The following is a 27,701-nucleotide window of genomic DNA, read 5'->3' as shown; positions in this document are numbered from 1 at the left end:
AGACTCCCACCCCAATCTGGCAGCAATGAACGGCCACGACCCAGACGCCGTGTCTTTGCGGCGGCCGAGCAGCACACGCGCGCCCTCCCGTCCGCAAATGCTGCGCGCAAAGAGCGACTTTGGACCCCGCCATTTCGAGACGACCCCCTCAGACAGCGGCGCCGACGAAGCCGGCAGTGTCGACGGTCAGTTCAAGATACGGCACGGATGGGACGACCAGCTCAACTCGGAAGAATACAACCAACTCTTGACATCGGTGGGTATAGGCAAGCCGATATGTGGACATACAAGAGCTAACAAGAGTAGTCTTTCTTCATGTACTATACGGAGAAGAAACATGAGACGGGTGGCATACCGAAGAGCGAAGGCAGCGCGTACCCGCTCCAGGAATGGCGCATGCGCGACCGCCTCAAGACTGTATCCGCAGTACTTGCGCTATGTCTGAATATAGGCGTCGACCCGCCGGACGTCATTAAGACGAATCCCTGCGCGAAAGAGGAGTGCTGGATCGATCCCACCGTCACATCTCAGACTCCGGGGCACACGCCGATGAATCAAATAGGAAAGGCGCTGCAAACACAGTACGAGCAGTTGAGCATGCGCACGCGCTACAAGCTCCTCCTGGACCCCACTACAGAGGAGACCCGCAAGTACACGTCGACGCTTCGCCGCAATGCACGCAACGAGAGGGTTCTGTTCCACTACAATGGTCACGGTGTACCTCGGCCGACGTCCTCAGGCGAGATATGGGTCTTCAACCGGAATTACACACAATACATCCCACTATCTCTTTACGATCTCCAGAGCTGGATAGGGGCGCCTAGCCTGTTCGTCTATGACTGCTCTGATGCGGGTCTAATTATCTCCAACTTCCTTCGGTTTGCTGAGAAGCATCAGCTGGAGTTTGAGGAGGCGCAGCGGCGGGACCCGAACGTAGAGGTGGTGGATTTCCATGACTGCATCCACCTTGCGGCCTGCCGAGAGAAGGAGTCCTTGCCAACCAATCCAGATCTTCCCGCGGACGTCTTCACGTCGTGTTTGACGGACCCTATAACCATGGCGGTCAAGTTCTTCATACTGCAGAACCCTCTCCCCAGCAACGTTACTCTCCGTGATGCGCACAACATCCCGGGCAAAGTCTCTGAGCGTAGAACACCCATTGGCGAGCTCAACTGGATTTTCACTGCTATTACAGACACAATTGCCTGGAACTCTCTGTCCAAGCCTCTCTTCAAGAAGCTCTTCAGACAGGATCTTATGGTCGCCGCACTGTTCCGAAACTATCTTCTTGCACAGCGTATCATGCGAGTATACCACTGCAACCCTATTTCTCATCCAGAAATTCCACAGACCCACGATCATCCCTTATGGCGCAGTTGGGATCTAGCGGTCGAGCTCATCCTGGCTCAACTTCCTGATCTTCAGGCTGAAGCTCGTGGCGAGAAGGAGTACATTTACAGGCACTCTGAGTTCTTCTCAGAGCAGCTCACCGCTTTCGAGGTCTACCTACAGCAAGGCGCTGTCGAGCAGAAGATCCCGGAACAACTGCCAATCGTGCTGCAGGTACTTCTGAGTCAAGTCCATCGACTGCGGGCTCTCATCCTCCTCTCGAGCTTCCTGGATCATGGACCTTGGGCTGTAAACCTAGCGCTCAGCATCGGTATCTTCCCATACGTACTCAAACTTCTGCAATCGCAGGCCAATGAGCTAAAACCCGTCATGGTCTTCATATGGGCGCGCATTTTGGCGGTCGACCAATCATGTCAGACTGATCTTCTCAAGGATAACGGTTACCAATACTTCATCAACATCTTCAATCCCAACTCGGGTATTCCAATTCAGAATGCTAGCGAACATCGAGCGATGTGCGCTTTCATCATTGCAATGTTCTGCAAAGATTACAATCAGGGTCAGCGTGCCTCACTGAGTCCGGATCTTGTGGAGAGCTGCTTGGATCACCTTAAAGATATCCAGAACCCTCTCCTACGGCAGTGGTCATGCCTGTGTTTGAGCAAGCTTTGGGTCAATTACGAAGAGGCTAAGTGGGTTGGCATCAGGTGCATGGCGCATGAACGCCTATGCGAGCTCGTCTTCGACCCTGTATCGGAAGTCCGTGCAGCAATGCTCCATGCCCTCACTGCATTCCTAGGCATCCGAGATGTGACATCTCAGGTTGCTACTATCGAGGAATCAATCGCATCCATGATCCTGGTAATGACGACGGACGGAAACAGCATGGTCCGAAGGGAATTACTGATCTTCTTCTCTACCTTCGTTCTGCGCTACAAGACCAAGTTCCTGGTGGCTGCTTTTGAACAGATCTCAGAGGAAGTCAACAGCGATGCCTCCGGAAAGGAGAACGGGACTGGAGATGACCTCTACATGAAGGGCCGTGCATCAAAGACAGCTGTTGCAACTCTCACTACTTCCTGTTCGCAGAACACCATCTATGCCGCTATCTGGAGAGAGGTCATGGTGATGGCCGCTGACCCTCATCCTGAAGTGGCCAGAGATGCGAGCGCAGTCGTCGACTACGTTCTTCTCGCACTTCTACAGTCTCCCCTAGCCAAATTTGCCGGACCTTTGTTTGACGAGCTCGTCCGAAAGAGTCCTGTGGATCGCGCACAACGACGAGTGTATCAAGAGAAGCCCGTGCAACAGCCCTCCCAACCCCCGACACCCTCGAAAGAGGCGAGCTACCTGTCTCTCTTAGGTGGTCTTCGGAGAACAGGAAGTGTTGCAGCCTCGCTGAAAACTATCTGGACTGGCCACGATTCCTCAAGCTCTCCACAGAAGAGTCCCAGTCGCGCAAAGCTTGATGAATACACTTCGTCAACTGAAATACGTCCCCAGACTCCAGAACGATACAGCGTAGAAGAGCAGCCTAAAACCAGGGGGTTCCTACCACGAAGCCTCGGAGTGCCGCCTGAGCTCCCTCTGAAGAGCAGGATCTTCGAATGGTCGGTGGAGTATTTCCGCGAGCCGCAGATGAAGCCGACCGAGGCCGACGAACCCGGCAGCACAGACTATAACGGACGGCTCTGGCGACGAAATCGTAATGATAAAATCATCGCAGAGACTCAACCGCTCAAAGAGGTAGCCGTGGTGAATCATTGGAACCATCAGCACGCGCTTTTTGACAATCTCAGCCAACCGATGAAGATGTGTTTCCATCAGTTTGAAGAGCATATGGTGGTCACCGACAACAAAGACACGATCAACGTCATCGAGTACTCTGGCGGTCCAACTCGGAGGATCAACTGCTTTTCGAACGGTAACCCAATAAATTCTAGGGTTACTGAGGCACGCTTTATCAACGAAGACGACCAGGCTCTTCTCATGACTGGTTCCTCAGACGGTGTCATCAAAATCTTTCGCCATTACGACACAAGGGCCAAGACTGAGCTTGTCACTGCCTTCCGCGCTTTGACCGATCTAGTCCCCAGCAATAGAAATGCTGGACTGGTTTTCGACTGGCAGCAGGGCAGAGGATCGATATTGGTGGCCGGCGACGTGAAGGTAATTCGCGTGTGGAACGCCGGCACCGAGATTTGCACGAGCGTAAGTATTGTTTTACTTGAAGACCAGAGCTAGCTGACAGTTCCCAAGGACATACCCGCAAGGTCCGGCTCCTGCATCACCTCGCTCACCTCCGACCAAGTCGAAGGCAACGTCTTCATTGCGGGCTTTGGTGACGGCGCGGTCCGCGTCTACGACCAGCGTCAGAAACCCGCCACAGCCATGGTCAAGGTCTGGAAAGAGCACAAGCAGTGGGTCACGAACGTGCACCTGCAGCGCGGCGGCCAGCGTGAACTCGTCTCGGGCTGCCGCGACGGCGAAGTCAAGCTCTGGGACATTCGCATGGACAAGAGCGTCAAGACGATCCAGGCGACTTCGGACCACCTCAAGACGCTCAGCGTGCACGAGCACGCGCCCGTCTTCGCAGTCGGCACCCAGCGCCACCAGGTCAAGATCTTCAACATCCATACCGGAAAGCCTGTCAGCCAGTGGGAGCCGTACTCGGGCTTCCTCCGCGATCGCAGCCAGCCTGTCACGGCGACGGCATTCCATCCGCATCGTTTGATGATCGCGGCTAGCGCGCTTCATAGTAATTTCGTCAGCGTGCATACGTGCAATGTGGCGAGGCAGCAGCAGCAGACCCACCATTCGAGGACGGCGAGCGGCGTGGTCAAGGTCTGGGATGGTAACACTTGACCAGCCTGACCCCTTTGCTCTACGTCTCTTCTTTGTCTTTCTAGTTCTAATCCGCTTGGGATAGTGTCCGCACGACGAATCGCGTCGTGGAAGTCATCCCCGGACAGTGAGACTGTCTACCACGGAAAGTCCGTAATCGACACTCCAAGTACAGGTACGTTCCTTCTGGCGGAACATGCGGGTCTGCCAGCTTTGCGATTCTTCGGGCTTTAGCCCTTGCTTTCTTATTGGGCGTTCGTTTGGTCTGGGTTATGGCATAGCGTGCGGATGGCATGGACATTGGCATAGTGGCGCATGGGAGCGGCTCGATTGGGACGGGCGTTAATGATGGGAATTGGGGTGGGAGGGAAGCTGGATGGAGGAATTGTTTCTGCTTTGGCAGCTTGTATGCATGGTTGCAGTCTTTGATTGGGGAGGAGGGGAGGATGATGGTAATGAGCATGTATCTATGCTAATGGGGCTTGGGGCATGGGTGAGTCCCGTTTTCAACACGCGGAACACTCATAGGCGGCATGTCATAACTGGGTTGCTCTTTGCTGGGCTTCTGAATGGATCATACGTACAGTGTCGCCCTTGTTAGGTACCTGACCCATGCTTCTGGCGGTGATGTTAGGAGTTCTTCACGGAAGAGCATGTGTTGCAACGCACTAGTATGGGGCAATGTGCTGCTGACTGACAAAGCATGTGCTACACCCCGGACACCCCTTATTAATATCGTAGCTGATCCCACCAGAGTGGTTTATGGTCTCTGATCGATCTTCTCCTTGACATCATGTTGGTTGCTTGCTGAAAAGGAGGTGCAGCTTCACACTCGCAGCAACACCTTGGTGTTTACACAATTAAGGCGGCGCAAGGTTGCCCATAGAAATTCAGGCACGAATTGACGGGGAAACCAGCACGCATGTCAAACGGGACATGGTCACCAGGTACGAGCACGACCGCGGTGCGACGTGGCACGCCACTGCGCATGAGCGTGTCTACTCTTCTTCATTGGACAACTATCTTGGGTGGGCATTGTAATTCCTAGCGTTGCTGCCACCGTGTGCCTGTTGTGTTTGACATTGAGGTCACAACAATAACCCTGTGGCGCTTGTTTAGGTAAAGATAAGTCTGTGGACTGGTTGGAAAAGTGCCCGTACGTTGAAGTACAGGAACATAATTCATGAATGCCTCATATATCTTTCGATGAAATCAACATATTCAAGGCTTTGATGGTTTCATACCAGGAAAGAACTCTAAGCCTGGGTAGATCCTTCTTAGTGAACGCGAATTTGAATCAACTGCGCTTAAGGTCACGATAACAAAGACATGAGCTTATCGAGGACAAATCGATAGGTGGAGAGGGGGCTCGGCACACCATAGATGAGCAAAGGCATGTTTGTGGGCCCATGTGGTAGCTAATAAGGTCCCTGCCCGATGTGCTTGGCTTTCACCTCACTCCTCCATCACCTCGATTCCGACTCGTCTGCCCAGTAGATTGAACAGCACACAGAGAGACACTATGGTCGAGGCCATTGGTGACCGGATCGAGGCCAGAGTCGATCCCGCTCATATTGACGGTAGCGGCGACCCAGTGCGCAAGCTGTCCGCTGAGGCACACCATGTCAAAAAGCGTGTGGCCGAGTCTCCAGACCGAGATGATTCTGACCAGCATGATGGCCTTCCCACCCAGGTTGAGTTGGCTACGCTGCGTCGCGTGCCGGCGAAGATCCCATGGCGAGGTGAGTAAGGTGTTTATCTTGAGGGGAATTGACTAACTTTGTAGTGTACACGATTGCTTTCGTCGAGCTTGTCGAGCGCATGAGCTACTACGGCACTGTAGCGCTCTATTCCAACTTCATAGCAAAGCCGCGTAAGAAAGACGACGGCACTTGGGTGACCACTCCCTGGGGCGCCGCTCTCCACCCGAAGGATGCCAACGCCACACCTGGAGCTCTTGGGCTGGGAAAGAAGCATGCGTACAGCATTGCGACCTTCAATCAGTTCTACATTTACCTGTGCCCTTTCCTCGGTGCCTGGATCGCTGACACGTACCTCGGCCGTTACAAGACCATCGTGTACTCGGTCATCATTGCGGAGATTGGCCACGTGCTCTTGGTGAGCTCGTCGACACCGTCGTTGCTCGATAAGCCGACGAATGCGTTTAGCTTGTTTATGTTCGGGATACTGATCATGGGTCTCGGAACCGGAACGTTTAAGCCCAACATCTCGCCACTCATTGCGGAGCAGATTCCCCAGGATGTGCCGCGTGTCGACACTGACAAGAAAGGTGAGTTGAATTACCGGAGTCAACCTAGCCTGACCTTCCCTAGGCCGCCGCGTTATCGTTGATCCCGCCGAGACTGCAACCCGCATTTACAATTGGTTCTACATGTGAGCTATCCAGGCGCAGGTGTCGCTGAACAGCGCTAACATGCATTTCCAGGTTCGTCAATATTGGGGCTCTGATAGGCCAACTCTCCATGGTAAGTTATGCTACTCATGTATACCCTAGAGCCATGTTTACAAGAACGTTACAGGTGTATATCGAGCGATACGTCGGATTCTGGCCTGCGTTCCTTATTCCTACGGCCTTCTTCCTGTTGGCATTCCCAGTCCTATTCTTCTGTAAGAAGATGTACATCCACACCCCACCGTCTGGCAGCGTGCTCGGCCCGGCTATCAAGTTGCCTTGGCTTGCAATGAAGGGCCGTTGGAGCTGGAACCCTATCCGAACCTGGAAGAACGCTCGCAGTGGGTCTTTCTGGGACAGTGTTAAGCCGTCGCGTCTGGGATCCGCAAAGCCGGCGTGGATGGTCTATGACGACGCATGGGTGGACGAGGTTGCGCGCGGGTGAGCAAACCACAGGGTACTAAGTGGATGTGTCTTTCTGGCAGATCTCTTTCTCGCTAGGCTGAGGCATACACAAGGTATTCTTCCCCCCTGACCTGACCCACACTGACTTTGTACCCGCGTTAGGTGGGCAGCCTGTGGTGTCCTTCTCTGGCTCCCGCTGTACTGGCTTTCCTACAACCAACTCAACAGCAACCTCATCCAACAAGCCGACACCATGCAGCTCCACGGCGTCCCCAACGACTTGCTCCAGAATCTCGACCCAATCGCCATCATCATCCTAGTTCTTCTCCTCGACCTGCTTATCTATCCAGCTCTTCGCAAGGCAGGCATCCGGTTCACGCCCATCAAGAAGATCTTCACGGGCTTCATGCTCGCCACCGCAGGTATGGTCTGGGCCTGCATCATCCAATACTACATCTACCGCAAATCTCCATGTGGAATGATGATGGAGGAAAACGAGTGCCGATCCGACATCAACGTGTGGTCCCAGACAGGCGTTTACATCCTCATCGCAGCTTCTGAGATCATGGCGTCCGTCGTGTCTCTCGAATACGCCTTCACCAAAGCCCCCAAGAGCATGCGCAGCCTTGTGCAGGCGTTCAGCTTGTTCACTAGTTCGCTTTCGGCGGCGCTGGGCGAGGCATTCACTCCTCTGTCTGCGGATCCACACCTGACGTGGAACTATGGCAGTGTTGCTATTATCTGCTTTGTTAGTGGGGTAGCGTTCTGGTTCACGTACCGGGACATGGATAAGGACGAGGACCGGCTCAATATGCTACCTAGCGGAAAACATCTCGGTGCACCCTCTGATGCTGGGACGGGGACTGACGTCGAATTGGCGCCTGCCGCTAAGGCGTAAGATCTCGGTTGGTCGTCTACCTGAGACTCATTCGAGAGTTGACTTACAAACGTATGCGAGGATGGATGTGAGGATCAATTGCCGTAATAGATGGTCAACCTTTTGATGCTGTCGACGGTACTTCTGGTCTTTAATACGTTCTTGACAAGCAACTCGATGCTTACAACACGCGACGGACGTGGCCTACTAAGCCAGCGTTTCCCTTTCTCCAAAGTCGTCGCTCAATAGTTACAACCAGCTTCGAATAGTACGAACTGGTAACAACCATTGGAATCAAACTATTTTCGCCGAAGTTTGTTTCAACTTCCGTCGAGTGACCCTCTTACCATGCCCTTGGATGATGAGTGATGGAATTCAGTGGTCCTCGTAAAAATGAGATGATCTCACGGAGGCTTGCGAATTGTTTGTTGCGGTTGCAAATATCACTTTCACCAGGCGAGCCATAAAAGGCAAGGAGAAGTCTCCGGTATTACCGGACTTAACCTCGCCAAGCCACGATAAGATAGCATGCCGTCACGTCCAGACCCACCACTTTCGCCCCTCCAACTTGCACTCCCGCATGGCAAGGTGGAACAAAACAACAATTACCCCCCCAACCTCTCGCTCGCTCTTCGCGTGATTGCCGCCGGGTATACTAGTCATGATGGACCTTGAATCTGACCTGGACTTGCAAAACCGCGAGAGTTCATACGCGAATTACTTGCCCGACGAATTATTGCTCCAGGTTCTGGACTTTTTGCCGCAGAGTGAGGAGAGTCAGGCTACGTTGGCAAACTTCGTGTTAGTGTCGAGGTATGTAGCTTTTGCCTTTATGTGAGAGAAAAACGTAGACTGTACCCTGTTGCGTGTTACCCCAGGATACACGATCCAGACGCAGGACCATACAGAGAAGCAAGACAGCGCTGGATAGGCTTGCCTTCACCCAGTATTGCGTATCTTGGGATAACACACGTCGCCATGCTCTAAGAACGCCATCTCTACGTCCGCACCTCACTAACACCTTCCCAGACAATGGTACTCCGTCGGCATCGCCCGCCTCTACGCCACCCCCTACCTCGTCGGCCAACGCTACACCCACTTCGTCCGCACCCTCTGCCCCTCCGTCATCCCCCGCATCAAACGCTCCGAACTCGCCGGCCTCGTAAAAGCCCTCGACCTCTCCCGCATCGTCCACCAAGGCGCCAAATCCACCACCGCCCGCCTCCTCGGCCGCACAAAAAACAGCCTCGAGCTCTTCATCGCGCCGCAGGCCTCCTTCGCGATAAACTGCTGGGCTGCCCTCTCGAAATGCACGAGCCTGAAGGTTCTCGATCTGGGCCTCGTTAGTGAAGCGATAAGCTACCAGAGCTTGAACCAGACGCTGAGACAGCTCGTCAGGCTGGAGGAGCTCTACATGCCGCGCTGTAGCACGGAATTCGGCCTCGGTCCCGAACTCCTAACTTGCCGTCTCCACTGGCCGCCCCACCTGCAGCACCTCTCCATGTCGGGCTCCGTAAACGGGAAGTTCCTCTGGGAAATGCTCCGCCAGCCGGAAACGTTTCCCTCGAGCCTACACTCCATGTCGCTGCTGCACTGTCCTGGCCTAGACCAGCAGGGCATAAAGCCGCTACTGAGTAATCTCGCGGATCGGCTGACTGTCGTGGAGCTAAGAGACCTACCGGCTGTGAAACAGGGCAGGTTTAATGGCGTGCTGGGTTGGCTTCCAAATCTTACGGATATTACGGTAGCGCTTGATTATATTGACGAGGACTTCGGACGGCGCCCTGGAGACTTCTCACCCGAAACACACTGGCATCTGGCTAAACCTTTGACCTCTCTCACGCTCGTTACCTCCGGACACCAAGAGTACGACCCCCGGCGCGCTTTCACCCTCGTAGATCTCTGGGATCTGATAGACACGCGGTACTTCGGGCGGCTAAGGAGACTGTACGTGGCAGCGAGTACGGGGTGGGAGAAGGTAGACGAGGGCGCGCTGTGGGAGACAGTGAGGGTAGGGCTGGAGGGTTTGGATAGAGAGAATTGGGAGAAGCGCAGATGGCACTATGAGTTTCTGAGGGGCGTGCCGGAGGATATGCAGTATGAGGAGTGGGCAGAGACAAGGGAGGGGTGGCGGAATAGACCGCGGGCGCAGTTCATCAGAAACATCTGACTAGATGGGGAGGCGAGGAGTGATGGGACGGTTGTGCCCGCGCAATCTGGACGATGATGCTTGAGGTGGTGTCCTAGAGTTGCATTTGGGTTGGATATTATGAACCGACACGACGATGATGATGGCTCGCAAAGTCACATGGTTCCAGAACACAAAGCAATCGCTGAGTGTCCAACGACGGTGCAGTAGCTCAATCATTCCGTCTATTTATACGTTCCCCTTCCATTCCCCATATCAAACCCCTCCTCCATCCAACCGTATGAAACCCAATTCAACCCATCTATCGTACTCATCCCATCCGAGAAATCGCTCATTATTTTCGTGTCCACCCTCATCTACACCATGAACTGACCAGAAGAGCGCTTCGCCTACGCACTCCCATTCGCCGCCTTCCCACCCGCTATTATGCCCCTGACACCACCCTTCGCACCGACTTCCCGGTAAATAGCATTGACACCCAGATCCGCCCCAACGTTGATCTGCACCTCGACCTTCCCGCCCTTCTTCACGCCCTTGATAGCCGCCTGAGAAAGCACATTGCTAACCTTCCACGTCTTCTCCCTGAGCTCCTCCTCCTCGTCACTCTCGTCGTCATCGCTATCATCCTCGTCGTCCTCGTCCTTCTCCTTCTTAGGCTTGGGCTCCGGCTTCGTGACCTTGATGTGGCGCAGGCCCTCGGCGAGCTTGATGAGGACGTCGCCGCCCTCGCGCGGCGTCGAGATGATGGCTGTCCTCCGGACGGGGAGCGGGGTCTCGGCGTCGACGATGGCGTGGAAGATGCCGTTGGACTCGTCGCCTGAGATGCAGAGGACGCCAACGGCGTGCGAGAGGTGAGGGGTTACCGTGACCATGGGGTGCGTGCTCTGCTCGATGTCCTCGAGCTCGAACTCCTGGATCAGACTGGCCTGGATGGATGCACCGCGTACAGAGAGCTCCGAAGGGTTGATTGCGGTGGTGGAGGTGGACGGCGCAAGGACGGTGGTGGTCTCGGGGAAGGCGTTCTGGATCGTGGAGGCGATCTTGGGAGTGTGGGCGTTTCCACCGGCGAGGATGACCTCAGTGATGTCGAGGGGGTCGAGCTGGGCCTTCTCGATGGCGTGGAGTACGAGGCGAGAGAAAGCGGAGAAGAGCTTGTTGCCAAGGAGATCGTACCGCGTGCGGTTGATGGTGGCTGTGTAGTCGATGCCGCCAACCAAGCTCTCTACAGAGAAGGAAGCGCTCGTGCCAATGGACAGAGCCTTCTTGACAGCCTCGCACTCGAGCTTGAGCTTGGCCAGACCGCGGGCATCTTCCCTGGGGTCGCTGGCGGACTTGTGCTTCTTGAGGAACTCCTTGGCGAAGTAGTCGATGAGGACCTGGTCGAGCTTCAGGCCGGTGACTTCGTAGTCGTGGAGTGTAGCGAGGATGCTGTAGATGCCGCCTCGGGAAGCAACGACAGCGACGTCGGAGCGGGTGCCACCGAGATCTGCCACAACGATGATCTTGTCAGCCAACTTCGCCTCGGGACGAGCATCGTATGCCAGTACAGCAGCCACAGGCTCGTTGATAAACTGAAGCACCTCAAGGCCCGCCTCTTTCGCAGCCTTGTTCAAAGCCTCCTTCTGCGCGTCCGAGAAGTTGGTTGGCACGGTGATGACGGCGGCGTTAACCTCCTTTCCAAGGTAGTAGGTGGCCGAGTTTCGTAACCTCTTCAGGTGCCGGGTTGTGATCTCGCTGACGGTGACCTCATTCTCCTTGTCTGCGTTATCCTTGACTTTGAAAGCAATGGTAGACTCGTGCTCCACAGGGTGCGCAGACTCGTGGCAGGGAGAAGCATCTATCGACTTGAAACTGCAAACCGTTAGAAACCTGCTGCAGCATTGCGCAAGAGGAGACGTACTCTTGGCCCAAGAAGTCCCTGAAGTATGCAACTGTGTTCTTCGCGTTCCGCACGAACTGTGTCTTGGCCTGTCCACCGTGGAGCTCTTCTCCTTCTACGTATGAAAGTATCGAGGGGATCTGGCGGTCTGAGAGTTGTCAGCGAAGCTTCGCATAGCCCGTGGAAACAGCGACCCACCTCCGTCCTCATTGGCAATAACCTCTGCTCGTCCTTCCTATTACACTGTCAGAAGATCCTCGCAAAACATGCTGGACGTCCACTTACACCGGTGGTATATCCGATCGAGCTGTACGAGTTGCCAAAGGAAATACCGATTGCGACCCGCTGAGCGGGGTCGTTCTCTGCACTCATAGCGATTAGTTTGTCTTCCTCAATTTTCTTCTATGTGATCGCAGAAGTCCGGGTATGAGTCGTGTAAGTGCAGCAAAGCGAGGAAACAGCGCGCTCTTGCAAGTTCTTGACGTTGGCGGGCCAAAAATTGATAAATTTGGTCCCGCCACTAGAAAACGTCGCGATCTTTTAGCGCGCCAAGGCTGTACCTCACGTTCTACGACATCGATCTCTAATTGCTGTCAATCGACGACATCCTGTAGAAAGATGGCGGTCGATACCATGATAGTGCTGCCCGGTGACGAAGTCCCACAGGATGCACTTCCAACGCCGACCGGCAAGAAGAAGCAACTCACATTAGGTCCTGGACTGCGACACATCCCACCAAGCACGGTCGCAAGTACCATAGTTGGAGCTCTCGTTACCGACGACAAGAAAGTTGCAGCATGGATAGAGTCGAACAGCGGTCGCGTAAGGCCCCCGTTTCCAATCCAAAACTTCGAATCCAAGACTCGTGCTAAGTGGAACAGTACCTCCCCACCGCAGGCGACCTCGTCATCGCAACCGTCCAAACCTCCACCGCGGAAGCCTTCAACTGTACACTCACCCCGCATACTCCCTACGCCACCCTGCCACATCTCGCCTTCGAAGGTGCTACGAAGAAAACACGCCCCCAACTTGCTCCAAATTCCCTCGTCTACGCCCGTGTCGTAACCGCAACGAAAGACTTCGCGCCTGAGCTGACCTGCGTGGACCCTTCGACTGGAAAAAGCGAAGGCCTCGGTCCCATCAAGGGCGGCATGGTGTTCAAGATTAGTCTAGGGATGGCTCGGAGGATGTTAGCGGGGTCGAAGGGAGGAGTAGTGCTGCTGGAGGCGCTGGGCGAGAAGTTGGGATTTGAAATTGCGGTGGGCAGGAACGGAGCTGTTGTTGTGGATGGCGGTAAAGTGAAGAGCACGCTTGCGATTGGGAAGGCTATCCAGGAGGTGGATGAGCAGGCGCTGGGGGAGAAGGCGCAGAAGAAGCTGGCGGAGCGTGTGTTGAAGAGTGTATGAGAGGCTACAAGAGCTGAGATCGAATTGCGGAGGTAGGGCTCTTGCCCACGTCCCGCGATGGCGGGAAGGGCAAGAAGATGGCATAGTCCGACCAAGGACCCTGACTCGTTTCGGGCGACGGTCCAAAGCGCCCAGTCGCGCTGAAGATTTGAATGGGATGGACCTGTCCCACTGGACCTAGCTTCCCCTCGCACCTCCAAAGGCCTACAGCCAGCGCGGTTGTCAGGCAAACATCTTTGTGGAAAGGCAGTTGACGGCGCAAATGCCGTAACCCTTCAAGAAGCACAGGTTCGATAAGAGAGAACCGTAGCGACACCCAGCGCTGGTATCATAAAACTTGGAACCTTCCCATAGACGGCACTCAGCACAGAATGTATGAAAACTTGATCAAATCCATATCCCTCATCTATCGTGACACATGCCCCTTTTGAGACCTAGAGCCCATCTTCCACGTCCTCCCCCCCTCTACGGCGTCACCCTCTGCGGATCCCTCGGAAACAAGCTCGTCATCCTAATATTCGGCAGCCCCAACCAAAACTGCACAATCCTCTCCAACCCAAACCCACCCCCTCCATGCGGCGGCGCCCCATACCTAAAGCTATCCACATACTCCTTCGTCCCCGCCCCATTAGGATCAATCGGCGGATCATGCTCGCGCATCATCTTAGCCAGCAGCTCCGCATCATGGATGCGCTGCGCACCACTGCAAATCTCCTGCCCGCGCATGAAGAAGTCGTAGCTGTTGGATAGCTTGGGGTTCTCGGGCGACGGCATGGTGTATGCTGGTCGTACCGCGAGGGGGAACTGGTCCAGGACGTAGAAATCAGAGCCGTATTTTTCGAGCACGAGACGGCCTAGTTTTTTCTCCTGTGGGGTGGAAAGGTCGTCGTATTCGCCTGCTTCGCCGACGTCTTCGCCTGTGCCTTGTGCGTCGCGCAGCATCTTGATGCCCTCTGGGAAGGGGATGCGTGGGACTTTGCCGCTCTCGGGGAGCTTGAACTCGTCTACGTGGTAGGTGTTGCGGACGAGGTCGGTTTCCTTCTTGTACCGCGTGTTGAGGCCTTGGAAGATGAAGAGCATGAGGTCCTCGAGCACGCCCATGACTTCGTGGTAGTGCTCCTGGAATTCCATTTCGAGATCTAGACCCGTGAATTCTGTCAAATGGCGAGCAGTGTTCGAGTTCTCGGCGCGGAAGACGGGGCCGATTTCCATGACTTTTTGGAAGCGCGCGGCGATGAGCATTTGCTTGTAGAATTGGGGCGATTGGGCGAGGTACGCGGGTTTGCCGAAGTAGTTGAGCTCGAAGACATTGGCGCCGCCTTCAGAGGCAGCGCCGAGGATCTTGGGGGTCTCGACGGGGATGAAGCCTTTCTGGGAGAGGAACTCTGTGAAGAGTAGGCGGACGCCACCCTTGACGACGAATATGGCATGGTTGATCTTTGCGCGGAGGTCGAGAGTGCGGTTGTTCAGGCGGGTGTTGAGAGACACGAGTGGGCGAGCGTCACCCTCTGTGGCCTTTTCTTCCTCCTCTCCCAGACCCTCGCTGGGCAACGGGCGCTCTGCGTCTTCGACTTGAAGGGGTAGGGGAACCTCTGCCTTCTTCTCGATGAACACCTTCAGTATGTGGATCTCAAAGTCCTGAATCGTCGCGCTCTTGATCGGCTCCGGTGCCTTCTTAACCAATCCGGTAACAACAAGCAAGCTCTCCGTGCTCAGAGTGCCCGAGAACTTGACCATCTGCTTGCTGAGCTTGTCACTCGCCGCAACGACTGACTGCACAGTGTTCAAGCCCTGGCGCAAATTGACGAAGGCCAGTTTCGCTGACTGCACGCGCGCATTCTCGACCCAGCACCTGAATGTGATCTCCTTGCCCTCGTGTTCTGCGACGGTAGAGAGGTCGATGCGAGTTGCGCCCGTGGGTTTGTAGTCCTTCGAGCCAGTAAGTGGCAGTTCGCCGTAGTTGTCCTTGGACACATCCTCGGCGTCGGCAGCATCTTTCTTCTGGCGCTCGGCGAGCTCGCGGGCTTTTGCTGCCGCCTTCTTCTCGGCCTAGCAAATGTGTGAGTGTCGCGTGGTACCCACGAGTAGTTTATCCAATGGCGAACCCACCTTCTCCTTCTCCTTCTGAGCCTTCTTCAATGCATTCTTGGAGGGTTCTGCCGGAGCAGCGCCTGCAGGTGCGTTACTCTCTTCCGCCATGATTTCAGTGTGTTGAGTCAGGTCGGAGCTGCAGTCTGCGAATTTAAAGTATGGTGGGGCAGATTCTTACCCCGCCAAACGCGTCGGCGTCATTGGCGCCTGTAACAGTCACAACCCCAGACCAGACGAAATTGCATACTTTAAATCTCAAAAGGGCGAACAAAATTGTGGACTGGTTCCGACAACTCAGCTTTCTTGTGTCATACACATCCCTTACCGCCCTTAATCAAGTCACAATGTCATCAAGGTCGTCGACTCAGAACTCACATTACTCCACGGAATTAGAACGCAATGAGCTGATTTATTTTCTTCGAGAGGGCTAGAGTGTCCTCTGTACTATTCCGCTACCGAATAAGATCTGGACGTGACAGCGCACGTAAGCTTAGTCTCAAGAGACATAGCTATGCAAAAAGCACATCTTATAGCCCCCGGTACGCCATAATGCCCGGGGTATCGTATGAAACGCCGTGAAAGTGAAGCCAGAACAGTGATTGTTGAACCTTTCATAACCCATTACCCAGAAAAAGGTACTAAGCGTTCGATATTATCGACCATTGTGATTTCTCTTGGGGTTCAGGTTGCTACGAACGGTGTCAGCTCGAAATTCCAAACATGGGAGTGTCGCTGTGGAGCAAGACTTACAAGTAATCAGAAGCCACGGTGAGAGGGACCCCCATAAGGACCCGGGGTAGCCGAGTTGGGACCGTATTGTGACGGTAACGTGCTGCTCGACAGTCCACCAAAACCCCACGGAGTGCTGTCCCCGCGGTATGGCTGGTAGGGACGATGGGAGGTACGCGAGGTTTGAGGCGAAGATGTTGACGAGCCACTATAGAAGCTATTGTTTCCGTCGGGACCAAGATCGCGAAGGTGCAAGGGCGAAGGCTTCCATGCTCTTGTGAAGTAACTCTTTCCACTACCAGCACGAGATTCCTCTGCATACTCGGAAAGGTGCTCGTACACACGGGCAAAAACATGGGTATTCGCGTACTTCGAGGATTCTTGCTTCCTAGCGGAGCCTTCGCCGATTGCCCCAAAGCTACGAGCCTTGCTGCTCGTCGATGCTGCTGTCACGAGGGTTTTGGCAAAGTCTTGTTGTCGACTGACACTCTGGCCATCGCGGTACCAGTCCACGAGCTTCTGCTCGTTACTAATCTGACCAGAAAGTGACGCAAGCGGATCGTGCGCAGTCGGCATAGAGTCAGCGAAGAAAGGGCCATTCCAGTTCTGCCTAGTGGGAGCTTGTTTCTTGAAACCATTCGCGATCGGGTGGACATGCTCTTGCCGCATGCCATCAGGGTCGCTGAAGCGTAGTGCAGGATCAGTCGCAGATGCAGGATTATGAAAAACTGTAGCGGAAGAGTCCGATGCCTCAGTCTGTTCCTTTGTTGGCATCCGATATGGTGGTGCTGTAGCGTTCAACGTAGAGAATCCGCGGTAAGGATTCGCCACTGTTGGGCCAGTAGGGATCGAATTCCTGAGACTCACATTGTTCAGTGGGAAGTCAGGAACAGCTACGCGCTGCTCGGGTGTAAGACTAGGTTGGGAAGTTGTTTGACCTAGCTCTGCCAGCCTGCTCCGAGCTTGGAATCGACTGTTCATGTCCCCAACTGATAGCATAGTATCTTGCCGGCCTGCAGGAATGCGAGTCGGGGAAGGTGTGAGGCCGGGTGCCTCCTCACCAAAATCGACCTCGCGGAGAGGAGTCTGCATTTCGCGCTGGGTAATTGATTGCCCACGGAGTGCCTCAAGCCGCGCTCGCTCTCGCTGGACATAGATCTGCTGATGTTCCCTGAGCGGGGTACCTAGCTTCGTTGGAAACTCGTAATTGAAGTCCATCGATCCAACAGTATCACCGCCACCTCGAAAGCTGAAAGTGGCCATGGGAGCTGGTGAAAGATCGACGGGAGTTATGAACGGGTCTTCTAGATTCTTTCCAGTGACGGTACGAAGCACAGAGGCCACGGCGAAGCTGGGAGCGGGTGTCTTCCTGATGTTCTCGATGCTCACCTCCGTGGGTGTAGGCTCGATTACATCAGCTTCTGGCTCTGTTTGTGGACGACCGTGTTCCTTTATCGTGGATTCGCGATGCTCTGCGACGAATTTGAAATACTCAATCGAATTGTACGAGAACCCAGATGTTGCCAGACGATCAGACGCGAGCGAACCTTCGATCCTCTTGCGCGTGTGAGACCAAAGGCCGACATGAACCCATTGATAGGAATCAGATAGCCACTGGTGAGCGGAGACGTCGCGGTTGGGATGACCTATGAACACGATCTGGCCGTCAAAGTCGCCAGTCTGCTCTTGTAGACGAATGATATCCGGCAGCTTTCCGAAGAGGCGCAGGTGGTTTTCGACGGCAGGGAGTCGAGTATCGGTGGGGCTGATGTTGTCGCTGCCCTCACTTGGCGATGCCTAGAGAACCTTGTAGTGAGTGATAATGTTGTTAATTTACCAGGGATGACTTACCGGATGTTGCTCACTTAGGAAGTCCATTTGGATAGCGTCCTCGCGTCGGACGATATCTGTCTGAATCTTGGGTAAGGCGAATGGAGTACTTCTAGGCTGAGCGGGTTGCGGTAACAATCGAGCGGGGGCTCCTTCGGATAGCAAAGTTTGGGTTGACTCGACGGACTCGATAGGCGAAGAAGACTCGTCAGTGTGGAAGCCTGCCAGGCCTTCACCTTGGACCAGATCGCTAGGCAGCGCAGAGCGCCAGGTTTTATTTCTCAGCCTGTTACGACTCGACTGGGTCGAAAACGCAACATAACCTGAAAGCGGCACGGGTCTAGAAGTTGGTTTTTCGACGCCCTCCATCTCGCTTCTGTTACTCCGGCGCGCCATCTGCGCGAAAGTGGTGTTGTTCGTTGAAGTTTCACTGAGAGCACTGCCTCTGCGAGACTCTTGGTCGCTCAACGGAAACGGCGGCAACTGAAGCGATGGGGAGCGGAAAGTGGGTCTGCTATCCTCATAAGAATCACTGTTAAGTTCCTCCCGTGGGATGATGCGAATGTGCGAGTGCGGGTGCGACTGCGAGGCGCTCGCTATATGCTGTGTGGGAGTTCCGAGCGGTAGTCGTCCTGCAGCCTGCGCAGCAGCAGGGGCACGACGACCTGGGACGGTTAATGAGATGCTTGAGCTCAGGCACACCTTATTATCGCCGAAGCAAAGCAGACAACCCCAATAAGCCCGGCGAGGTCTCAGATGGACCGGCCTGTGGGGGACCTCTTGTTGGTTGCGCCCAGCTTGGGTGAGTGTAGCGGGCCAGGACTCACGGGAACAGAAGGTTGGTGGGGCTAAAGAGTAGGGAAAGAAGGAGACGGAGAAACTCACCTCGCCGGCCGCGAGTCCTGGGCTTGCTCGCCACCTTGGAGGCAACACGGCTGGATGGGAAGGTAGGCGACAAGAATGAAACCGATCAAGAGCGCGTTGCTAACGGAGCCACAAGACGACAGGCGGCGCGGTTGGATACGTGGGGGATGAGGCGGGCCGTGCTGCAAGCCAGTGAGCTTGAGCAATTGCGAGCTCTGACGCTGCAGGCGGCCGTGGGGAAGGTGTGCGTGCGTCTGAAGTGGAAGCTGCAACGAGGCGGGGGCTCAAGCACAGCGTTGGCTACAGCGGCAGCGGGTGCTTGCAGCTCGTCCGTGCTGAGTGGCAGACCGGAAACAATTTGATGGCAAGCTTTCTGCTGTCGCAGGCGCCGTGGGCTGGCTGGAACACTGTGAAGGGGGTCGAAGCGTTTGTAGGTGGCCACAGGCACTAGTCTATCCATGGATGCAGACAGCCCACGTTTCCTGAAATTGTACCCCTGGCACCTACCCTATGTGTATATACCTACCCAAGGTTACTGGAAAAGATGTGACGTATTTCGACAAGATTCCGCAATTAGACCCCCTTTTGCCCTTCCGCTATAGCTCTTCCACGCCGCGGTGAGGCATTGTTACCAGTGGCTCGAATTCAACAATCCGCCACTGCGATTGTCCGAAACAGGCCTTCACCGCTCTATTCGCATGCATGGAGACCCTAAGCCTTCCCTGCTTCCGAGACATCGAACAGTCCGGGTGGCTGCAGTGCCGCAATCGCGTACGTCCCTAGAGTATGGGGCCTGGAAAAAGTAAAGGACTGACTCGTTGCCAATGAGGAGGGTGGCAGAGGGCAAGCTTACTAGTACATTTACTGTTGAAGCGGCACTGAACAATACAATCCAGAGCCGCGAGCAGTATGCACTGAGCAAAGAGGGGACGAGCTGTCATCTTTTCATACAGCCGATCCCGCTCGACGGCGGATGTTTCAGATGCGTATACCTATCAGTGGCCACACAAGCGGATGTAGAAGTTCATTTGAGTCATTTGTCTGTCCTTGCTTTTGATGTATTTTGGATGCTGGTGGTTGCGGCCTCAAGTAGGAAGACGAGACGAGATGAGACGTTGCTAAGTGCAGTCGCGCTTACCTATCACGGAATCGGCCATGCACGTCATCCGCATCTCTAAACACAAACATGCTATTAGCTACCAACGCCTACAAGACCAGTCTTCGCATGTTTCCCAGAAACCGGGCCACATGGCCCGCCCCTTAGTTGCGCTCCAACGGTGTCCGTCGAACGACTATGTCAGAATATCGATACCCTGTATCACTCTAGAAACGAATGTTACACCAACCTGCATATGTATGAATCTCTAGTAAACCCTTACCCTCATACCATACGAGCGATTGGATCGCTCGTACAAATCAAGTGGATCAAGCTGCTAGAAAGTTCTTCAGAGCAGTCATGCCCGTACCTGGTCGAAGGAGGTGCTTATCTAACTTCAAGTGCTTCATGCATTTCGGCGTATGATTGCATGGTCCATGCACATCTCTGAAGCAGACATTGCGATTATTATTGACGGAACCGGGCTCCGGGACAACGTGCTTGGTATTGAGGCAAGTCCAGTTTCCACAAAGATGGCTGGCGTGCCAGGAGTTGTTGACAATGCCATCGATGTGCTCTTTCGATAGACTTCCGTCGAGGAGCATCTTGACGACGAGAATGTTGAGGGACAATCTCTCAACACGGGAATTATGCTGGAATTCGATGCTGATGCGGAGAGTTTGAGATGGAGGTTTTGGCAGCCTGCGACCGGTGTATAGCCGACATCTGTTAGGAGACAGGCCACCTTGGGTACCTGAATAGTAAATGCGGAGAACATTCTCCAGACGCGCACGACTTAGGTGATGATACGTATCAAAGAAGAGACGTTTTCTGGTCGAAACAGGTAACGGCACGTCCCAGTCGATGCTCTCACTGAACTCCACAGGAGCTCGTGGCACAAACGGAGAAATGACGTCTGTAACCGTGGTTTCTGAAGCCGAACAGATCGTGGAGGCAGATCTCGCTGTGTAGAAAAGATCGTCAGATGGGTCGGGCTGCTGCTGAACTTCTGAAGCAGATGTTTGCTGAGACAGAATAGTGTCTGGCACGTCATTGACCTCTTCTCGTTCCTTCTTGAAGTCAATTGTCCACGGTTGTCGGGACAAGTTCGCAGGTTTGACTCTTTCAAGAACGATGACACAGTCGCACTCAGCGTCCTCAGATTGATTTGGCATATCAGCGACGAAGAATAAGTCTTCTTCCTGTGCTTGCTGTTCCCGCGGGACATTAGTTCGAGTTGCTGTGGACACACTGCCGCAACAAGCGTCTCTGGCTCTTCCTTTGAGCGAAGTGGCGTTCACCGACAATTGCTCATCAAAAAATTCATCGTCGCTGTCTTCGAGGTCATGTTGCTCTATCTTGACAAGGCTGTCAGGGTTGTGCACCAGCCAACTTGGACGCCGGACTGTCGTTTCGCTTAAGCTTATCGGTGCAGTCGATGTGGGCTTCGTGAACGCGTGTGTATGTGCTGGTGAAGGGGATGGCGGTGACCTGGGATTCATTAGCTTGGGAATTGGGGACATGAGAAAAGAAAAACCATACAGCAAACTGGAGCTCATTCTCCGGCTTAGAGGCGTATGATCAACGCTTCTAGTGTCGATGGAAGACGCCAGTCCCTCACTTCCAGGAAATGGATGGGTTCGCGCCGAAGATGTTCCTCCATGACCCGACCCTTCAGCGCCCTCTGTATGGATAAGGTGTGAGCCGGACGGCTTCGAAACATTTAGGAAGCTCGCGGAAGAGTTCGTGTTCACGACGTCTTCGTCCTCGTCATCAGAGAGCTCAATGCATTCCCCATGATAGTCGTTTGATATCACATTACCTTCCCATGTGGGGAACCTGAGCGGGTCGTCCCTTGTGCCGCTACCACTTATCTCGATCTCCAGCGAATTGGACAGGTCGCCTTGAATGCCGGTTCCTGGCGGTTCTATCAAGTCTTCGTCGTCCTTGCTAGGTATGAGGGGTCTATCGGATGCTTCATCCTTGCTGGAACGGACATTTCCCTCTTTCCGTTGCTTTGCCGGTCTCGCTTCCCTGGCCAGACCTAGGAGATCGCTGAAGTATCTTTTACGATTCGATGACTGCCTAGCTTGTTCATCTTCCTTATTCACCTGAAGGGGAGCTCTGCTGGCGTATTAGCCTCCTGGCATCGATTATCCCAATATATATCATAACCAAGAAGGTATCAATGCGTTCCAATCGTCAAGTCAGGTCGCACAGCATGACGCTTATGTCAGCAATCATACCTGGAAAGCATGGTCCTCTAGATGTGGCTTGTTGTAGATGTCCGTTGTAGAGCCAGTTCGATGCTAATGGCTGATGAGATGCAGAATGGTGAGTGCAGTCTGGACAAGGTTGTATAGCCTGATGGCAGCCCTTTTGGTAAGAATGAATGTTTTGTTATGAAGTTCACGAGGAAAGATATACTGGATTTGGACACCTCCGGCTCGTATGGGTCGTAGGTAAGAGAGCGACTATCGCCCATCCCAGGTGAGAGAGCCGATTCCGAACCTCTCGAGGGATCTCATCGTCGAGAACGCGGTCATGAGTCCAGTATAGGGACCGCTACTTGTGCCCAAGTGAGAGGACTGACTGGGTATTCTGGCGACCATGCTGAGGCTTCTTGTGTTTTGTTACATGTCTACAGGACGGGATTCATGTTAGCGAACGACAAGTCTATCTTGGGAAGAAGAAACAAATATGATAGGGTATTTGATCAAAACAAGGACGACATTGAACAGAAAAGGGATCATCAAGCGGTTGAGTGAAGAGACCAAAGAAATATGATAAGTGACGGATGACGATAGCAGACTGGAGATCAATAATTGACAACGTATGGATGGCCGCTACCTGACGTTGAAGGCCGTTATAGTGGTTGGAGTTGACATTTCTTACTCGGCAATGCGCTTGTACAGTCTAAGTGAGAGAGTCCCAGGTCAGCTCATATCGTGGTAACGAATCGTTACTTGAGAACAGGAAGCCCGTGAATTCATGTCGTTCCGCGATAGGCACGTGTGAGTACAAGAGATGCAGTCGATGGTCGCCTACGGAACTGACGCTGCGAGTCATGGCTGTAAGACCGGTTAGGACACCTGCATGCACTGAGCAGGTGTTCTCGCATAAAAATGGCGCGTAACCGACATTGATCACGACAGTTTCGGTTGGCAGTCGATCGAAAAGAACAAGCTCACGAATCCTGGCCAACTCCACGTGGTGATGCAATATCTGCTTGGCTCACCCCTTTCGTAACCGAGGAGGCTTGGCAACCAGATCGACTGGCCAGATCTCCATGGCCCGTTGTCGTGAACAGGCGGGAACATGAGGCGCTGACGTGCCCCAGGTCGTCTGTCACCAAATGGGTAGAGTAGACCGATGTCGCAGGTTGTGTCTTTTATTGCTCCTTATTGTCGCACGAAAGATGTCTTTTTGCGGCCTTCAACCATTGGGAGCTTGGCTGGAGTGACGCTCCGTTCAGGCGCCCGCGTGTGCATCTCCGAGTGAAGAGGATTGCAGTGCAACCGAAGGGGAATGGAAGCCATGGAAGCCACGAAAGCCATCACCGGAAGCTAGGCAGCGTAACCGTCTCTCTGCATACAATGGCACGGCTCTGCGTTGTTCCCTTCCGTCAATGAGGATGCAAATTGTACGATGAAGGGGCGAGAACAGTGCCGTTAACGGGAAGCGCCGCTGACAAGGCTTGTAGTTACACAGTGTATGTCAGCCACGAAACTAAATGAAGCATGCGATGACAGATTAGCTGTGCCTCAATGAGGAGGGATGAGGCTGAACACCCGCCACGGGCGCCGCTGTGAGGATCCACCAGTGACTTGCAACGCTGGCCAGCGGAGTCGCAGCTTCCAAGAGTACCTTTATACACGGCGCCCAGCGGACATGTCTGTAGTGACGTGCGTTGAAACGCGCCAGAGTCTTGGTGGTGAATCGGCGGCTATGGGCCAGTGAATTGTCCGAAGCGCGTTCATCTCCAGGTTGTTTCGCGGGGCCCGTTTCAGCGGCCCGGGGCCCTCCACCTTGCAGATCTAGGCGCAGGAACCCACCGGTGCTGCCTTGCTTGTCCTAGCTCCCCAGTTGCTCCTCATTTCGCCCGCGCCACTTGCGCACGTTACACTGCGACTGCGGCGGGGGATGCTCTGGTGGTTTCCCAGCGCGTCTATGCGCCAAGGGCAGGCTGTGTTGTTGCCCGACGGATTGTGCTGAGCCGCCAGCCAGTCCACCCTGTCCTGTCAATGCGCCTAAGCACCTTGAATTACATCTGCTGTGAGTGTACTTTAAGCCGTCCCCGGCCCTTTCATATTGATCCTTTCTCGTATAATTGGCGGAACCTCTCCCTAGAACCCGTCTTCATCACGCCCACGCGCTCGGAACCTTCCCTTTCCTCTGCACACCCCAGCTGTGCGTCTTCGGCTACATTCTGTGCATTATTCGCGCGCCTTCAAGGCTTCTACGGTCCTTTATTCCTTCACTAGCTCGAGACATTGTGTCGTAGTGATATTTCTATATATACTGGCCTCCGCTGTTCGCTCCTTCCCCACATAGCATTCTTACAGCAAGCTCGACACAATCGCTATCCGCTACCATCTTTACCTCTCACAATGTCTCTCCGTACCCTACTCATCGCCGGTCTCGCGACCTCCGCTTCGGCGGCCAAGCTCCTCGTTGGCGGCTACGGTCCTACCAGCGCCACCAACGCTAATGGTTACCTCGACACGCTCGACTACACCAACGGGGCTCTCAAGAAGACATCTGAGAACACCGAGGCTGGCCCCCAGCCCTCCTGGATCGACCTTGGCTTAAAGGGAAAGGCCATCGTCGTTGACGAGGCCTGGAACACCCCGGACACCTCTTCACTGCACACCTTCGATCTGAACAGCGACGGAAGCCTTAAGCACACCGCAGTCGTAGGCATTCCCCGAGGTGGCCCGGTAGCTACCCAGCTTTACAACTCCAACAAGAACCTCGCCATCGCCCACTATGGCGGCCACGGTATCACCACCTTCAACGTTGTGAACGGTACCTTCGAGCTCCTCCAGAACATCGGCTACGCGAACACGACACATGGCCCCAAGCCCCAACAGGCGGATGGCTCCCACGTCCACCACTCGGTCCTCGACCCGACCGGTCAGTACGTGATCTTCCCTGACCTCGGTCTGGACGTCACCCACGTCTTCTGCATCGACGCCTCCACCGGCAACCTCACCGAGCACGCCGAGCTCAAGGCTCCCTCGGGCTATGGCCCCCGCCACGCCGCCTTCTGGAAGTCTGGCAACAAGACCTACCTTTTCGTAATCCACGAGATCGCCTCCAAAATCATCTCGTACGAAGTCACCTACGTCCGCTCCGGCGGTCTCACCTTCAAGCAGATGGACGAACAGTCCACGTACGGACCCACTGCCGACCCCGCCGTAACCCAGTACGGTGCTGCCGCCGAGATCGCCGTCTCCCCAGACAACAAGTTCCTCGTCGCCTCCAACCGCAACGTCACCCTCCAGCAGGTGCCCAACGTCGACCCCTCCAATAGCACCCAGATCGACTCTAATTCCATCGCTACCTTCAAGCCCAGCTCCAACGGCAAGCTCTCGTTTGTCCAGCTCGCTCCTTCTGGTGGCCTTTTCCCCCGCCACTTCGAGCTCAGCAAGGACGGCAGCCAGATCGCCGTCGCTAACCAGAACTCCGGCAACGTCCGCATCTACACGCGTGACGTTGCATCTGGAAAGATTGGCGCGCAGCAGGCGGCTATTGCTGTGCCGGGACAGCCTAACAACGTGCGCTGGTTGTAGGAGATGCATATGCATGAGCATGATTGATTGATGAGATACCCTTCTTTGCATGCCAAATGGTAGAATTTACTGCATTCGCAGCTTGTATTTAGCTTCTAGTTTCTGACCCGACTTCTTGAAAATATATGTATTGGATGTTCAATATCTTGCGCCATGGTGTGTCTTCTCGACTGCGCGTGACTTGTTGATCCTAGATTCAATGTTGCGTTGCATGTTTACCACCGACAAGGATACGTTACACGGTTACATCAAGGCTTGCAGCAGTCAAAGCTTCGCTCCTCCGCAATTTGCACAAGCCTGCGCAATTACACATCTTCCCTGCCGAACGACCCGCGAACTGTCACATGCTTGGGCAAAACAGGATGCTATTGCCATGCTATTCAACAGCGCATATACATAGTATGTAAATGCTAGACCATCCCTCTCTACGCACTCAAAATCAAATACTCCAATGCATGCATATCCTACATTATACAACTCCCCGCCTCCTACATTCTCACTTACTCCACCCTTCCTGCTCAGTAGCCCACTCCACCGCATCCCACACATCCCCCACAATCTTCCTCGGCTTGTGCGCCGGCTCCGTGCCCTCCACGTAAACCCCCGTCTGCACCAGCACGCTCGCCCAATCCGTGCCATGCGGGCTCTCGTAGCTGTTTCCGCCGAGGATGTCGCTCTCGGGGTTGTCGCCTACCATGTACACGCGCTTGAGATGGCCTAACCGGCCGTCGAATTGCTTGAGGAGGTGCTGTCGGTGCGATATGAGGCGCTTCTCTGCGAATGCGTAGGTAGGTTGGTGCGGCTTGCCCATTACGATCTTTTGCAGTGTAACGCCTGCGGATGGGCCCCCTGTTATCGCGGCCCAGACGCCTTCTAGTGCCTCGCGGAAGCCGCCTTGGCCGAGCCGTGGGAGGTGGTATTTTGCTGCCCACAGCAAGTCTGGGTTTGAGAAGTACAGCGGGGGTTGGCCGTCTTGCTGGTATCCTTTGTTTGGCAGCGACGCATCCCCGTTCTTCTTCGAGAAAGTGCCCATTATGCCCTTCTCACTGAGGAGCACATCTTTTATGATTTGCGTGTCGAGGCCCCAGTCGCGGGGGTCGTTGAAGACGAAGACGGCGTCGATTTCGAGGGAGGTGGAGGGCGAGGTGGGATCGATTGGGGCGGGGAGCGCGCGCGTGAAACCCTTGTAGTACGGGAGTAGTTGCTGTGAGAAGGGCCAGACTTCTGGGTAGGCGGCGAGGATGTCGCCGGGTGTGACGACGGTTTTGAAGCCGTATTTCTCGGCTACGATCCGGCATCTGTCTTCGTCGCCGCCGACGACCATGACGGTCTTGTCTTTGTATTCGTGCATGTCGGCGAAGGGTGTGTGACTCTGGACAAACATGCTCGTGGACAGAGAGACATCGAGCTTGGAGCTCAGGTCGGCGACGCGCTCGTCCTCGTGCTTTCCGCCGCCATTGGTGAGCAGGATGAACGGGATGCGGTGGGATTGGAGGTAGGAAAGGGCTTGGTGAGCGCGCGGGAGCGGGTCGGAGCTACGAACGAGGACCCCATCGATGCTATGAGCTGTCAGAGAGTGAAAAGGGCGTGGAATGGCTTGCTTGCCTTACTCAAATGCGAATGCGAATTCGGGGATGCGCGCTGGTGGGGTAGCTTTCGTCTGGAAGCTACGTATTGAGGATGTGCATGCTGGTAATAGGGACAATGATGGTGATGATGATACAAAGAAATTATGCCGCGAAGCAATTTTAGAAATATGCCGTAACGATGTGAATGTGGCCATGGGGGCTGTTGTGGAACTGTGAGCTCAAGCTGTCTCGGTGGTCCGCAGGTCGAGATGTTTCAGTGGACCCGCACGTGACGGCGGTTCGGCCCCGGGGCACCCCACAATGACCAGAGCCGCATCTTGAACATCACTTCGCCCAATCTTACGTCTACAATGCCTGCAAAGAGACCAAAGCTCATGTATGTTG

The 27,701-nt window shown here is 54.5% G+C and overlaps 10 protein-coding genes across 10 annotated transcripts; 5 read left to right on the top strand and 5 right to left on the bottom strand.

Annotated features, from left to right (window-relative positions):
* Positions 1–25: 25 nt before the first annotated feature.
* Positions 26–4,215, top strand: KOG1 (Target of rapamycin complex 1 subunit kog1; the record flags this gene model as incomplete). Its single annotated transcript, XM_056212026.1, has 3 exons — positions 26–256; positions 307–3,561; positions 3,610–4,215. The coding sequence occupies 3 exons, from the start codon at positions 26–28 to the stop codon at positions 4,213–4,215; spliced, it is 4,092 nt and encodes a 1,363-aa protein (XP_056075499.1).
* A 1,501-nt stretch (positions 4,216–5,716) lies between these two features.
* Positions 5,717–7,910, top strand: N0V89_003223 (uncharacterized protein; the record flags this gene model as incomplete). Its single annotated transcript, XM_056212025.1, has 6 exons — positions 5,717–5,936; positions 5,981–6,484; positions 6,528–6,588; positions 6,641–6,680; positions 6,735–7,048; positions 7,175–7,910. The coding sequence occupies 6 exons, from the start codon at positions 5,717–5,719 to the stop codon at positions 7,908–7,910; spliced, it is 1,875 nt and encodes a 624-aa protein (XP_056075498.1).
* Positions 7,911–8,550: 640 nt separating this feature from the next.
* Positions 8,551–10,059, top strand: N0V89_003222 (uncharacterized protein; the record flags this gene model as incomplete). Its single annotated transcript, XM_056212024.1, has 2 exons — positions 8,551–8,702; positions 8,919–10,059. 2 exons carry the CDS (start codon positions 8,551–8,553, stop codon positions 10,057–10,059), a joined length of 1,293 nt encoding a protein of 430 aa, XP_056075497.1.
* A 368-nt stretch (positions 10,060–10,427) lies between these two features.
* Positions 10,428–12,289, bottom strand: SSZ1 (Hsp70 protein that interacts with Zuo1p; the record flags this gene model as incomplete). The annotated part of the gene is made up of 4 exons (XM_056212023.1): positions 10,428–11,889; positions 11,939–12,065; positions 12,116–12,152; positions 12,203–12,289. The coding sequence occupies 4 exons, from the start codon at positions 12,287–12,289 to the stop codon at positions 10,428–10,430; spliced, it is 1,713 nt and encodes a 570-aa protein (XP_056075496.1).
* Positions 12,290–12,535: 246 nt separating this feature from the next.
* On the top strand, positions 12,536–13,323 carry RRP40 (exosome non-catalytic core subunit rrp40; the record flags this gene model as incomplete). Its single annotated transcript, XM_056212022.1, has 2 exons — positions 12,536–12,739; positions 12,799–13,323. 2 exons carry the CDS (start codon positions 12,536–12,538, stop codon positions 13,321–13,323), a joined length of 729 nt encoding a protein of 242 aa, XP_056075495.1.
* Positions 13,324–13,788: 465 nt separating this feature from the next.
* N0V89_003219 (uncharacterized protein) lies at positions 13,789–15,522 on the bottom strand (the record flags this gene model as incomplete). The annotated part of the gene is made up of 2 exons (XM_056212021.1): positions 13,789–15,372; positions 15,433–15,522. 2 exons carry the CDS (start codon positions 15,520–15,522, stop codon positions 13,789–13,791), a joined length of 1,674 nt encoding a protein of 557 aa, XP_056075494.1.
* Positions 15,523–16,170: 648 nt separating this feature from the next.
* N0V89_003218 (uncharacterized protein) lies at positions 16,171–18,369 on the bottom strand (the record flags this gene model as incomplete). The annotated part of the gene is made up of 2 exons (XM_056212020.1): positions 16,171–17,940; positions 17,995–18,369. 2 exons carry the CDS (start codon positions 18,367–18,369, stop codon positions 16,171–16,173), a joined length of 2,145 nt encoding a protein of 714 aa, XP_056075493.1.
* A 1,893-nt stretch (positions 18,370–20,262) lies between these two features.
* Positions 20,263–22,156, bottom strand: N0V89_003217 (uncharacterized protein; the record flags this gene model as incomplete). Its single annotated transcript, XM_056212019.1, has 2 exons — positions 20,263–22,057; positions 22,152–22,156. 2 exons carry the CDS (start codon positions 22,154–22,156, stop codon positions 20,263–20,265), a joined length of 1,800 nt encoding a protein of 599 aa, XP_056075492.1.
* Positions 22,157–24,543: 2,387 nt separating this feature from the next.
* On the top strand, positions 24,544–25,728 carry N0V89_003216 (uncharacterized protein; the record flags this gene model as incomplete). The annotated part of the gene is made up of 1 exon (XM_056212018.1): positions 24,544–25,728. One exon carries the CDS (start codon positions 24,544–24,546, stop codon positions 25,726–25,728), a length of 1,185 nt encoding a protein of 394 aa, XP_056075491.1.
* Positions 25,729–26,224: 496 nt separating this feature from the next.
* On the bottom strand, positions 26,225–27,511 carry N0V89_003215 (uncharacterized protein; the record flags this gene model as incomplete). Its single annotated transcript, XM_056212017.1, has 2 exons — positions 26,225–27,287; positions 27,339–27,511. 2 exons carry the CDS (start codon positions 27,509–27,511, stop codon positions 26,225–26,227), a joined length of 1,236 nt encoding a protein of 411 aa, XP_056075490.1.
* Between the last annotated feature and the right edge of the window lie 190 nt (positions 27,512–27,701).

Source organism: Didymosphaeria variabile, assembly GCF_027946475.1.
Source record: "Didymosphaeria variabile strain IMI 356815 chromosome Unknown scaffold_2, whole genome shotgun sequence".
Taxonomy (NCBI): domain Eukaryota; kingdom Fungi; phylum Ascomycota; class Dothideomycetes; order Pleosporales; family Didymosphaeriaceae; genus Didymosphaeria; species Didymosphaeria variabile.
The sequence above is the reverse complement of the archived record's forward strand: the minus strand, read 5'-3'. Positions and strand labels throughout refer to the sequence as shown.